The 14,464-nt window shown below is 43.0% G+C and overlaps 2 protein-coding genes across 2 annotated transcripts; one reads left to right on the forward strand and one right to left on the reverse strand.

Moving 5' to 3' along the window:
* Positions 1-6,793: 6,793 nt before the first annotated feature.
* LOC124964823 (olfactory receptor 1N1) lies at positions 6,794-7,806 on the forward strand. The gene is given in 2 exon segments (XM_047525491.1): positions 6,794-7,700; positions 7,703-7,806. Coding segments are annotated over 2 exon segments (1,011 nt in total).
* A 5,716-nt stretch (positions 7,807-13,522) lies between these two features.
* Positions 13,523-14,464, reverse strand: LOC124964236 (olfactory receptor 1J4-like). Its single transcript, XM_047524173.1, has one exon. It carries the CDS (start codon positions 14,462-14,464, stop codon positions 13,523-13,525), a length of 942 nt encoding a protein of 313 aa, XP_047380129.1.

Here is a 14,464-nt window from a genome sequence, read left to right on the forward strand (position 1 = left end):
ATTGGTGGCTTCTGGGTTTCTTTAGAGAAGGAGCTTAGAGGCAAAATTTTGTAGGAGATAGATTTATTTACCCAGAAAGCCAGTTGTGACCATAGACTGTGGTTACAAATCAGTTTTGACCATAGACTGTGGTACAAATAGCTAAACTTTTTAATGCTACCACTTAGCAAAAAGAAGTAAAACTTCTCTGTTTTTAAGTCTAAGAGAGACAGAGAGGAAATTGGACAATTATTGAGTGTTTGCATTAACAAGGCTCTAGGGCATTCTATCCCCAGACTCCCTGTGTCTGTGGATGCCCAAAGTGGAGGCTGTTCAGCTTGCTCCTAGAATTATTTTGATGAACTATCAGCTCTGTGTTTCATCAATTCAGGTTTCAAATATAAATATAAAATGCTTCAAAATTCCTGAAGACCTGTATTAGGTGGGATCAGAGTACCATGTGTCCCAGGTTACCCCAAACATTCAGTACAGAACCTTTTTCTGGTCTTTGTTCCAGCTGATGAACATGACCATCACTGCTCCGGCCTCCCCCTTGGACGTGACCTTGACTTGTTATTGAAGTCCTTGTTATTGAGGATCTCTTGGGATCCTCATTTGGAATTCAAAATCTTTTTTTTTTTTAATTTTCCTTCCCCACCCCAAGTTAGCAATCTGCCTTTTGCTTCTGACTCTTTGACAGTTGTATTTATTATTCTTGATCCTATACTCTTAATTCTAGTTAACCCCATCACAGATTCTCAGGAAGAATCTGAGCTCTTCAGCTCAAATTAAAGACATCTGCATCACTTTCTTCTCAGTAACAAGTGTAGAAGAAAATAGATAAACTTGAGGTAAACAGTTGTGGTCTGGTAGATCCTACCTTTGGAGTGTCTATCATGTTCAAGTCAGCTTTACTCTTGGCCAACACAGTAGAGGAAGAGGCAGTGGAGGTAAGTAAAGAGACTTTATCATCTTGGATGACAGAGGAAGAGGGTGTCCTAAGTTTCTGGAAGCACCTCATTGGTGTCTCAAAGATCTGTAGAATTTTCTGAAGCCACAGGTAAGATTGAAAGATGAGAAACTGTTTCAGGGCAGGGAAGACCTAAAGGTTAGAGCAAGACATGCTAGCACAAGGTACTTGACTAGGGGAAAAAAGGACAGAAGGTAAGAAGCTGGGCTTACAATGGTGGGATTTGAAGCTTTATTTATTAATTTATTTTGGGGGGATGTGGGGTATTTCTGATGTTCACTGGTTGGTAGCATAGACTGAGTAATCTCCAATGGGAATAGCCTGATCAAGGCATTAATAGGATGATCAAGCTGACCTAGATAATGAAAGAGATGTTGCTCTTCCCTAAAGTAATTTATGGTTCCTTAAAGCCTAAACGGAAACACTAAAGATAGGGTATGAAAGTCAGGGAAACACAGAGTTGTTGATCAGTCTTTATCACCTGCCTGTTGATGAGATGAGCAATCTACTGGGTTTTAAGAGATTCTCTGGCCACCCAGAACATTATTAGAATAGAACCAGTCACCAGAGTCTAATCTTGGGGAGGCATCATATTCCTCAGCATGAGATGGAGTGGGGAAGGAAATAGCTTAGCTTGTGGCTTTTTTTGATCTTATAATCAAAAAAACTTGTATAATTCTGAAATGTGTTATTTAACTCAGTGTAGGATTTAGGGGTAGATAATACCCCTAACTTCAAAATATGCACAATGCTTCAGCAAGTCTATTTATTTGGAGGGAAGATGTTCTTTAGGGATGAACTCTTCTTAATATTCAATGGAAAGATAGCTGACTTATGGACAGGGCACTAGTGAGAAAGCCTGACACCTCAGTTTTTAGACTCTATCTTCCTCCAAAGCATAGTGAAACTTTTTTCAATCACTTCGTTCATTTATCTGTGAACTAAAGTGAAGAGTTGAGCTAAATAAATGTTTCATAATCTCAACTGAGCATCAAAATACCTGTGAAGGATTTAATTGTGGTTTTACGTACAGGTACCCAGACTGTATGTTTGAGGTGGGGGATAGGATTCTACAATTTTAACCAACATCTAATTTGATTTTGATAAACTGATCTATATAACAATGCTTAAGAATCTCTGGACCAAATGATCTTTTATAGCTTTATCCAGTTCTTGAGCTTTAGTTTTCTTTTATGAAAGGTAAGTATATGAGATAGTAAGGGAAACTGATACTAAAGATGTTCATTTAGGAATCCTGAGAGATAAAATCTAAATGCAAAGAGAGAAAATTACTTACCACATATTGATTAATGATGTTGTCTCTGGAGCACAATGCTATGGATTTGATATTTGTCTCAAATATATATATATACACACATATTGGGTTATTGTGAAAATTTATCAGATACCCTCACCCTCAGTTTTATTATAGATAAGAAGAATACTTTCTGCGTCCTACTTCATTGAAGTATTAGAGGAGACGACCCAGGTAAGTGCTTAAGAGACTGCCTGGCAAATAATGAGCTGCCAATAAGTGTTAGAGGGCTGTGGGTGATGACGTCAATGACAAAAACTCAAGTGTGGGGCTTCATGTTTTCTTTCAGAGGAAATGATGAGGAAATAAATAGGCGTGAATCCTTCATATGTCCTTTATTCTAAAAAGAGGTATTTTGAGATTTAAAATGTTTTATTGTGCATTATAATTATGCCTATTAGTGGAATTCATTATGCCATATTCACACGTGCACATAACAGAATTTGATCGCTCATTCCCAGTACCTTCCCTTTCTCTTCTCTCCTCCCTCCCCTGTTCCACTTGCTCTTCTCTGTGGATCTCCATTTCGTCATCATCATCATCATCATTACTTTAATTAGTTGTTTTGGCTTGGGTCTGAGGTGTCCCCCTAAAATCTCGTGTGTTAGGAAATGAAGGAATGTTCAGAGATGAAATGATTAGATTATGAGAGCTGTAGCCTCATATGATTAATCACTTGAACTACTGGGTGGTAACTGAAGGCAAGTGGGACATGCTGGAGGAAGTGGGTGAAAGGAGATGCCTTTGGGGATTGAACTTCATCCCTGGATCCTTGCTCACTTGCTCTCTCTGTGCTTCTAGCTGACGTGAACTGAGCAGCTTTCCTCTGCCTCACCATATGCCATGATATTCTACCTCACCTTGGGCCCAGAGCGATGAAGTTGAATTTCTGTTACTATAGCCTTAAACAAACCTTTTCTCCTCCAAGTTGTTCTGTCAGGTATTTTGGTCACAAAAATGAAAAGATAACTAACACAGAAATTGGTACTAGGAGTGGGGCTTTTGCTGTGACTAACCTGACCATGTGGTTCAGAAGCCTTTGGAACTGATTTGTGGGAGGAGTTTGGAAAAGTTCAGAAGATACAGGTGGGAGAAGACTTGGAACGTCATCAGCTGAGCTTAATGGGTAATTAAGTGGGAGCTCAGAAAACCAGATTGCCGGTAAGAATGCAGACAGTAAAGACTGTGCTCATGAGATTCAAGAGGGGAATGGGGGCTCGATTGGGAGTTGGACTAGAGGTCACACATGTTACATTCTGGCAAAATCTTATCTACATTTTTTTCCATGTCCTGAGACTTTACATGAGACTGAATTCAAAGGTGATGAACTAAATAAAGTGGAGGAAATTTCAAGGCAGCACAGCATTCAAGTGGTGGCGTGGGTATTGCTGACTGCTTTTAAACAGGCTTATTTAGAGAATTGGGAGCAGAAAGAGAGAATAGAGTTTAAAATTTGCAATTTTCCCAGAAAACAAGTACCTAAAAACTTAGGGTCAAGCCATTAAAGAGAAGTTAAGTACTTGCACAAAGACAAGTGCAACGATGCCTTGATAGCAGCTCAGGGCTTAGCAAGACCCTACCCATGGCAGAATCAAGGGTTTAAAAGGAAGAGCTGCTTTAAGAGACCGAGGGGGCTCGCTGCTTGCACAGGGTATGCCTAAAGTTATTTCCCCAGGATTTATTTCACTATGCTGAGCTTCCCAGGCACTCAGAAGTCACTGCAGTCACAGTCTAAGGGGGCACAACTACTGCTTGAGCTGTCAGCAGATCTTGCTGTTATTATGTGGTGCTGCAGTAATGCACTGGTCCAGCAGTAATGCAGGATGCTGGAGTTAGGGGGTCATGGAATCCTCCACTGAGATCTCAAAGGAAGGCTTGGGAGGGCAGCCAACATGTTGCAGGGTTCAAACCCTTGCAGGAAGTCACTGAGAGGGTGATGCATGAAGCTCTGGCGATGAAACTGCAACTGCAATGGAGATCCTTAGAACTGAGAGAGACCAGAAATGTGGAACGTCTGCCAAGGGAAGCTGCTGGCTGTGGGCAGAACTGTGAATGAGAGAGGCCATGTGGGCTGGGTTGCAGCTGGCAAGTCCACAGGGGTGGATCAGCCTGAGTCCTCTGAACATCATACCTTGCTGCTGTGTGTTCTGGATGCCAGACATGGATTATGGGACTTCTTCATCCAGTTAGGTTCCATTCCATATTGCTTTGGTCTCATTCCTCCTTTCTATGCCCCTATCCCTCCCTTTGGAATGGGAATGTTTACTCTGTCATTGTTTATTGGATGCATATAACCTGTTTTTGATCTTTGTAGGAGCTCATAACTAAGAGTTTACCTTGAGTCTCAGAGGAGACTTTGGACTTGGAATTTTGAGCAATTCTGAAACTGTTGACTATGGGAACTCTGGGGGATGAAGTAAACTCATTTTGAATTGTCAGAGGGACAGGAGCTTTGGGGGGCCAGGGACAGGTTTGCTATGGTTTGGATATGAGATGTCCTCCAAAAAGGTCATGTGTTAATGCAGGAATGTTCAGAGGTAAAATGATTAGATTGTGAAAACCATAACCTCATCAGTGATTAATCAATTTGTTGGGTTAATAATTTGAATGCACAGCTATAGGCAGGTGGGGCATGACTGGAGGAAGTGGGTGACCAGGTGTGTGCTCTTGGGGGTGATACTTTTTTCCTAGCTCCTTGTGTTTCTCTCTCTCTCTCTCTCTTGCTCTCTCTCTCTCTCTCTCTCTCTCTCTCTCTCTCTCTCTGCTTCCTGGTGGATATGAGCTGGTATCTTTCCACCATACCCTTCCATCATCATTTTCTACCTCAGCTTGGGCCCGGGGCAATGGGGTTGGCTGGCTGTGGACTAAACCTCTGAAACTTTGAGCCCAAAATAAATCTTTACTCCTCTAAATTGTTCTCATCAGATATTTTGGTTACTGCAACAAAAAGATAACTAGCATACTAGTGCATTATAATTATATGTATTTTGTTTATATTATGATATATATCTGATTCATTATGGCATAGTCATACATGGAGATAGCATAATTTGGTAGATTTCATTCCCCGGTACTTCTTCAAGTCCTATCCTCCTCCCTTCTGAGGGTTTTTAAAAAGAAGAATATTGTGCATGTTTTGGGACCATCTCCCCAGATAATTTAAGATCTGGTTCCCCCTCAGTCCATTCATGTCAGCAGGCCTTTGCAGCATGGGAACTGAATGGAGCCGTGGAACGACTCCAAGACTAGGCAACGCCAGGCACCAGCACACCGCAGGCCTGGTCAGAAGAGCGCTCTCTACAAAAGGTTGAACTGAGGAAAAGAGAGAGGAAAGGAAGCAATGAGATCCCTGGAAACATGAAAGAAAAGAAGGAGGGTCAGATGGCAGATAATGTGAGGACTGGGGTAACAACGAATTTAAAGGAAGATTTGGTGCTGGACATGGGAACTTTGACTAAGTGACAGTAGAAACAAAATCAAGTCAGGTCTGAGAACAGGAGGCTTTTTGTTAGGGCTTCTCTAAAGAAAAGGGAGTCACCATCCAGACCAGAGGGCTCCCCTTTGGAGGGAGAGGGTTAGTTTTATTCATGTGGAAGGGCTGTTTCAGAGGTGGGGTTAAGGTTCAGGAATGTTGCCTGGCTGTCAGTACATTTTCTTTCTTTCTTTTTTTATTATTTAAAAAAAAATTTTACAGACTGCATTTTGAGTCATTGTACGCAAATGGGGCACATCTTTTCGTTTCTATGGTTGTGCACGGTGTGGATTCATACCGTTCAACAATTGTTCAACAATTCTATGGTTGTGTGGATTCATACTGTTCGTGGAATCATACGTGCACATAGGGTAATGATGTCTGTCTCAGTTCATTATCTTTCATACCCCCCATTTTCCTCTACGTAATCTAAAGTTCTTCCATTCTTCTCTCACCCCCGCCCTCCCACCCCCTTCATATAACATCATCCACTTATCAGGGAGAACATTTGGCCTTTGGTTTTCTGGGATTGGCTTATTTTAAGGGTGCGTTTCCTTTCCTTCCGAGGGCACTTTAACTCTAGGAGGTGAGGTCAGTCCAGCACCCTGGAGTCAGGTGTTAGCTTTTTTTTTTTTTTTAATCAATGCAGCGTCCTGTGTGACGTCTCTGCCTCCCTCGTGATAGGGATGAGTGACTGTAGCCGTTAAGAGAACAGGTAGGCGGGAAATGGAAGAGAGCACCAATCGTGGCAAGTAAGGAGTTGCGGGTCCCCAGAGGCATGGCGAGAGCACCCTGGCCCTCACGATGAGCCTGGTTTCTGAAGCTGGCGAGGTTGCTGAGGGTGCTGGGTAGGGCACATACCAAGCTTTTAGTGTCAAACAGGTTGTGCTGCCTTTTCACGATGGTCAGGCTAGAGTTAAGGCCCTGGAGTGCATTTGCCCTCTGTCCCTATCGTGGTCTGTGTCTCCGCTGGGGAGCTGGAAGATTTGGGAGTCAGCACAAGCAGTTTTATAATAAATCCAGCCTCTGTCTTCTCTAGCCTTCAGACACCACAGTCATGGAGAACCAATCCAGCGTCTCTGAATTTTTCCTCCGAGGAATATCTGAGTTGCCAGAGCAAGAGCAGTTACTCTCTGGAATTTTCCTGTGTATGTATCTTGTCACCTTGACTGGGAACCTGCTCATCATCCTGGCCATTGGCTCCGACGCACACCTCCACACCCCCATGTACTTCTTCCTGGCCAACCTGTCCTTCGTCGACGTGGGTTTAACCTCCTCCACCGTCACCAAGGCGCTGGTGAACGCACAGACTCGGCACCGTACCATCTCCTATTCTGGTTGCCTCACACAGATGTATTTCTTTCTGATGTTTGGTGACCTGGACAGCTTCTTCCTGGCTGTCATGGCATATGACCGATACGTGGCCATCTGCCGCCCTCTCCACTACCCCACGATAATGAGCCCCCGGGTCTGCGTCCTGCTGCTTGCCTTGTGCTGGGTCCTCACTAACGTAGTTGCCCTGACCCACACCCTGCTCACGGCCCGGCTGTCCTTCTGTGTTGTGGGGGAAATTGCTCACTTTTTCTGTGACATAGCTCCTGTCTTGAAGCTCTCGTGTTCCAGCACCCGTGTCAATGAGCTGATGGTTTTTGTCTTAGGAGGCACCGTGCTGGTTGTCCCCTTTGTATGCATCCTCGTCTCCTATGTCCACATTGTACTGGCTGTCCTGAGCGTCCGGACCCCTGGAGGAGGGGGCAAGGCCTTTTCCACCTGCAGCTCCCATCTCTGTGTTGTCTGTGTGTTCTACGGGACCCTTTTCAGCGCCTACCTGTGCCCTCCCTCTGTTGCCTCTGAAGAGAAGAACGTGGCAGCGGCTGCGATGTACACGGTAGTGACTCCCATGCTGAACCCTTTCATCTACAGCCTCAGGAACAAGGACCTGAAGGCAGCCCTGGAGAGGCTCCTCAGCCACAGAAGACTTTCTTCCTGGATATAGTGATAGCAAGGACATGGACTTGGGATCCCACAAGGGGACTTCAGTTTGGGGATCTGCCACACACTAGCCATTAGATCATCTTCCAGTTACTTAATCTCTCTGAGCTTTGATTTTCTCTTCTATAATAGTTTCTACCTAATAAGGTAACGTGGAGGATTAACTAAGATGAACTATGAAATGCATGTGGATTAGTGGCAAATGGAAGATTTCAAAAAATGAGAGCTATTATTATTATTGTCACTCTTCATCCTTCCCCCAACCCAGAAATGAAAAATGAAAAACAAAACGAACAAAAACCCCATTAAGTGCTATGACTTTAACACTGAACAAGACAAATCCTCTGTTTTCATGACTCTTTCATTCAAGATCCATCAATCATTTAAATTTTAAGAACACCTGTCTTGTTATAGGACTAAGTGGAGGTTAAGTGGAAAGAAATAAAGTGTGGAGTTTACATTCTGGGTGCCACAGAATAAGTAGAGAATTGCCTACCAAAAGAAAGTCAATGTTGTGGGGCTGGGGATGTAGCTCAGTTGGTAGAGTGCTCGCCTGTTAAGCACAAGGTCCTGGGTTCAATCCCCAGCACTGCAAAAAAAAAAAAAAGAAGTCAATGTTTAGATGTCCCTGTGGTTTGCCCAATTTCTCCTGGTTCCCCAAGACTTCACCAGGAATGGTATTAGAGCTCCTTGCATTGCTTCTTCCCCCTGCTGGTCAAAAAGGGCCAAGGCCAGCATCCTTCTTGGGTAGGACAGGACCAACGGGTGAGAATGCTCAAACTTTCTTTCCTTATTTGATGGCAGATTTGCCTTCAGTTCTAAAAGGGGCTTAAATTAGTTGCAGAGATAGAAAAAAAATGATGTTCACAGGCATGTAAGGTTTCTTCTGTCGCTAAAAACCTACGAAATATTTAAAATATTTAAAAAAATGAGTCCCACATAATCTTGATCCAGTACTTCTGTTGTGACCAAGTGTCCAATACCAACCTAATCATCCCTCCCCACGGAAGCTGGTTTCTCAGACCCAACCCCCTGAGAATGTTTCAGGATCCCTGTGCTTTGTCAATGAAGAATTGCTGGAATCAAGCCACCCCAGGCTTCAGCAGCAGTTGAGTACAGACGTGAATCACTGAGAGCAGTGAGCTGCAGCTTAGCACCTGAAGATTCCGTTCATCATGGGGGTGCGTGGGCGGGGTGAGGAGGCCATCCTCAGACAACAACAGGCCCTGGAGTCCTTCTGCCCTTATCTCCTCCCACTCTGTTGACACTGTTCTCTCTGCTGACCATGGGCACTGACAGTCTCTGAGCCACTGGTCCCCAGCTCTCTGGTCTTGGACTAGCAGTAAAACACTTCGCACTTCTCATGGTCATCCTGAGCCATATCCCCAGCCCCTGGTTTCTTCATTCTTAGCCTCAGGGATTCTCAGGCCAGTCATAGTGCAGTACCTGTCTGAACTCCATGTGGGGCTGGATTTAAGTTCTTTCCCTCAGGCCCCAGGGAAACTAAGAGATGCAGTTTGGTTTTACCAACATAATGGTGTGGCGGTTAGGGTTAGATCAGCTCAGAGCATGTAAAGTTCCAAAAGCAGATACAATTGCCTACAGAACAGTCTAACGTTCTTAGATTCCACCCAGCCAAAACAGTTGCTACTGTATTAAAAGTTCCAAATTTGTTCCTCCCTTGATGCATCCCATTACACTCACCCCTGATCCCTAAGCTCACACTCCCATTCCTTTACGATCACCCATTTCAAGTAAGGTTGATGTGTTGTTAGCATTCAAATAATTTGCACTAAAGTGTAGATTAGTCATAAATCTTTGCATTTGTGAGCAGGACATGACTTTAGCTAGGATCAGAGGTGGTTGATGGAGAGTTTCCCATTATCTCTTGCATATATAGGGTATTTGGTTTCCTCTTGCTTAGAATTTGTTTTGGAAAAGCAGATGGTTTGAAATTTGTTCCTTCACTTCCTTGAGATTGTTAAACATAATAAAAATAATTCAAGGTGCACCAGGCCTGGTGGTGCATATCTGTAGTTTCAGCTACTAGGAAAACTGAGGCTGGAGGATTGTTTGAGTACATGAGTTCAAGACCATTGTGAGATGCAGTCCCCAAAAAAAAAAAAAAAAAGTTATTCAAGGTGTCTAGCCTTTCATTCCGTTCTGAAATACCCATTCACAGAGCCAGAAACCAAAACCAGTTTTTAGTTCTACCACCTTCTTCCCATCACTTACCAAGACCTGTCTAGTATACCTTCAAGATATTCTCTTCTCTGTCCTCAAGTTATGATATTCATTCAGGCACACGTCACCTATTACTTGGATGTTCAGTGAACCTGGATGTTCAATGACTGTCTCCAGGCTCCCCAAACCTTTGCCAAACCATCTTATGCACTGGTTACTTCAACCATCTTTTTCCAGTACAAATATAACGTCCCACTATTTCCCTACTCCACCCTACTCCCAGTCAATGACACTCTATCACTTGTGAGGCAGTGTCCAAATTCCTGAAGAGGGCAGCCTAACTCATTCACAAAGTAGTCCTCATCTGCTGGCCTGGATTTATCTCTTGGTGTTTCCTTGACACACATGCATATGCACTGACAACATCTTTTTTTTTTTAACATTTCCCTGAAGTTATCATGCTATTTTAATATTATGGGTCACTCCGTCCCTTCTGTCTAGACTTTCATTTGCCCTTTATGAATCAATATTTGGAATCCTTCAACATTCAGTTGAAGAATTATTTCTCTTGTAAAGCTTTTGCTGATATCCAGTGAGAATTAAGTATATCCTTCCTTACGTGACTATCATATAATTGTGTCATTGTCTTTGAGTCCCAATTTTCTCAACTGTAAAAGACAGATAACAACAATGTGTGCTTATTATGAGGATTAAAAGAGAGAATACAGGTAAAATTTTAATACAGTGCCTGATACACAGTAATCAGGCATAAAATCTCAATTATTCATAGTATTTTTAAGGCATTTTGTACCCTTACATATTTTTTAGTCCACCTGTCTCTCTACCTCTGGAATGTGAGCTTCTTTAGTTGGACATATTTTTCCTGCAGGGAGGATGCACTGCCTGGCATGGAGCAGTTAATTTGCTAAATGGCTACTGAATGGCAGGATGTTTTTTAATAACAGAAGCTATGAGATAAGGAAAGTCTCACTGTTTTTCTGATATTAACTAACTTTTTATGCTTAGTGATAAATAAATTAAATTTCATGGATTTATGAGATCGCTCCTGATTTAATTTATAGCTTCTTCCTAAATCATACAGGAAGGGAATTAGGAGAGGGAGGAGTATGAGTATATGAACCCCACTATTATGTATAACCATAATGTACGAATAAAAACACTAAAAATCATTTTAGATTCATAGATAATAATCAATTCAAAATTCACGGCTTCGTATATTTTTATCAGAAAGCTAAGTGAATTTAATTCTTTATTAGAGCTGCTTCTACTTTTCATGTATGGCAAAGTAGGATACTTTTCGCTTACTCTTAAATTTTCACGTCAGAGTTGAAATCACACACACACCACACACACACACCACAGCAAAGCTGAAATGCAAGTACTTTTGCTTCTAGGATGTTACGATTCTTCTTCATCACATTTTGTAAGAATAGATGTTAACTCTATAGTTAACTAGATATAAACTAGTCCTTTGAAATATCAGTAACGAACAACTTCCAGTAATATTTGCAAACCTGTGAACACGTTATACATTCATGGTTTTCAAAAGTGCTGCAGACTGGGGCTGAGGTTGTGGCTCAGTGGTAGAGTATGTGCCTGGCATGTGTGAGGCCCTGGGTTTAATCCTCAGCACCACATATAAATAAATAAATAAACAAAATAAGAGTTCCATGACAACTAAAAAATATTTTTTAAAAAAATGCTGCAGACTTTGTTCTAAACCCAGTGAGATGCTTCATTAGGGAAGGTCATGAAACTTGGCCCTGGCACGGCTGAAGAGAAAGTGCCAAGTCAATTGCATACTTCCAATGTGATTTCCAGAAAGTCTATCCAAATCAGAAAGACCAGTGTGCTTTGGTCTGTCTGCAAACAAGAAGAACCAGTCTAGGGGATGGGTGGACTAGCAGAGCAGGTGGCGATAAATCCTTCCAATGGGCAAGTCAGCTGGCTATTTCTTTAGAGGAAGTCACTCAACAGTGTCACCGGCCTATGAGTATGGAAGACAGCTGTTGACTTCTTTGGAGAGTGTCCTGATAGAACTAGGCAGAACTTCATGGATCTGAAGGACAGAACTGGAGTTTAAGCTGGGGAACTGAGAGGACTCCATTCTACTGATGGCATCACCAACGTGGGGAGGCAGGTGCAGCAGGTCCAAGATTGTGTCCAGGCTAGTGAAGGCATGCTTCCTGCGGACCTGCAGGAAAGGTCCCAACCCTGCTCAGGTTTTGGCTCTGGACAAATGGACGGTATGATATTCTTCTGATCTGTCTCTCCCCATCTACGCACCCAGCAACACCCTCTGTTAGTCATTCAGCTCTAGCTCACGCCAGAGCAGATGTGTTGCTGTGTCCCAGGACGGCTGGTTGCTTTGGAATTGGAAATATAGCAGATGCGTCAAGCTGCCTAGAGTCACGATTCACGATTCAGCAGAATCTGTACAAATTCTGCTCCAAAACTCATCTCTGTTAGGTAGGGAAAACTAACTTTCATTTTCCTTAGTTGTAGTGTTAAGCCAAATATGTTATGGAGTTCATTTAAAATAAGAATGTTAGGTGTTTTATAAATTTTCCATCTATACTAGAGAAGGAGTTGAAGGTCAGATGGGTTCGGTGAATGGCCTGAGGCCACACAGCCACCACTCTGGTACAGCTTAAAATTGAGATCTGTTTTTCCTTGCTTGCAGCTACCTGGAGCTGAGTCTCAGAAGCACTTGCAATTCTGTTTATCCTCAATTACAGACCTCAAGAAAGAGACCTATGGGGCCCTCCACTGGATGCAGAAGATGCGATATAGAAGACAAAGATAGAAGATTACTCAGCCTTACAGTACAAACCTAGAGTCACTAAGCTGAGTAGAAATGATTTTTAGGGAGATAGATAATGAAGAGAATGAATGAGAAAGGGGCCAAGTTCAGTGGGGCAACCGAGGCTCCAGGCTATGGATGCTCTGTCTTTCTCATCACCTACCTGAATTGAGCCAATGTCTTGATTAAAATTCCCACATGCAGTCAAGAAGATTCACAGACAGCTGCTCTGAAGGCAAATTATTGAATGAAGGTTACCATAGTCTAAAAGGGTGATCAGTGTTCCTAAAAGCAAGTCAAAGTTTCCCATCCTTAAGTGGAGCAGCTGAATCCATAATGGCAGATGGTTTCTTGGTATCATAAAGGGTACTATATGGTTTCTTCTCCTGATCCTCAATGATCATCACCACCGACACCATAAAATATAAGAACATTGAATGGAACATGAAGGAAGGAAAAGACATACATTTATAAATTCTATGCTGAGGGATCTCTTTAGTCAACATGATCCAACAATTTATCGGAATGTTCCCAGGAAATAAGAGGAGAAATTTAAGTACCACTAACTATGCATTTCTAATAGGCAAGAGAAATCACCAATAAGATCAACTCAGAATTCACAGTTTACACTAAATGGTTGCAAGGAAAAGAAAGTAGTGACAACAGAATGCAATTAAAGTAACTAAATATTTACTGAGCACTTGTTCTGTGCTGGGTCCAAGATTAGGAGTCTAGCATTTAGAAATATGTGAATATGTGTGTCTGTTATAGAGAGAAGAGCAAATGTTATCGAGACAAGATTGTTGCCCTATTGAAGAGTTTCTTCAGAGCCCTCTTCATGTCTCTGTTCCTAAGGCTATAAATGAAGGGGTTCAGCAGCGGGGTGACCACTGTGTACAAAATAGAAGCAACTATGTCCTTGTTACTGGAGGTGCCAGATGAGGGGAAGAAATAAAGTCCAATAATTGTGCCATAATATAGGGACACCACAGAGAGGTGGGAGCCACAGGTGGACAAGGCTTTGCAGATCCCTTGGCTAGATGGAACTTTCAGGATGGTGGCCCCGATGCGGACATAAGAGATCAGGATGCACAGCAACGGTAGAGTCATGACTGCCACTCCCAGGGTGAAAATGACCAGTTTGTTGAGGGAGGTGTCTGAGCATGAGAGTGTGAGTAAGGCAGCAAGGTCACAAAAGAAATGGGGGATGGTGTTGCCATCACAGAAGCGCAGCCTAGCCAGGAGGAGGGTGTGAGACAGAGCACTGGTCCAGGACAGGAGCCAAGACACCACTACCAGCAAGGTACATAGCTCCTTTCTCATGATGGTGGTGTAGTGCAGGGGGTGACAGATGGCCACATACCTGTCATAGGCCATTGAGGTCAGAAGGAAATTGTCCAGATCAGTGAAAAATATGAAAAAATACATCTGTGCTATACATCCTGCATAAGGGATGGACCGATCCTGAGTTTGCATGCTCACCAGCATCTTTGGGACAGTGACAGATGTAAAGGAGATGTCAGTGAGGGCCAAGTGGCTGAGGAAGAAGTACATGGGGGTGTGGAGGCGAGAGTCCAGCCTGATGAGCAGGATGATGAGCAGGTTCCCCAGCACTGTGGTCAGGTACATGGCCAGGAACAGGGCGTAGAACATGCCTTGCTCCTCTGGCTGGATGGGAAGCCCCAGGATGAGGAACTCAGACACACTGCTCTGGTTCTCCCTCCTCAT

This window comes from Sciurus carolinensis, chromosome 14 (assembly GCF_902686445.1).
Source record: "Sciurus carolinensis chromosome 14, mSciCar1.2, whole genome shotgun sequence".
Taxonomy (NCBI): domain Eukaryota; kingdom Metazoa; phylum Chordata; class Mammalia; order Rodentia; family Sciuridae; genus Sciurus; species Sciurus carolinensis.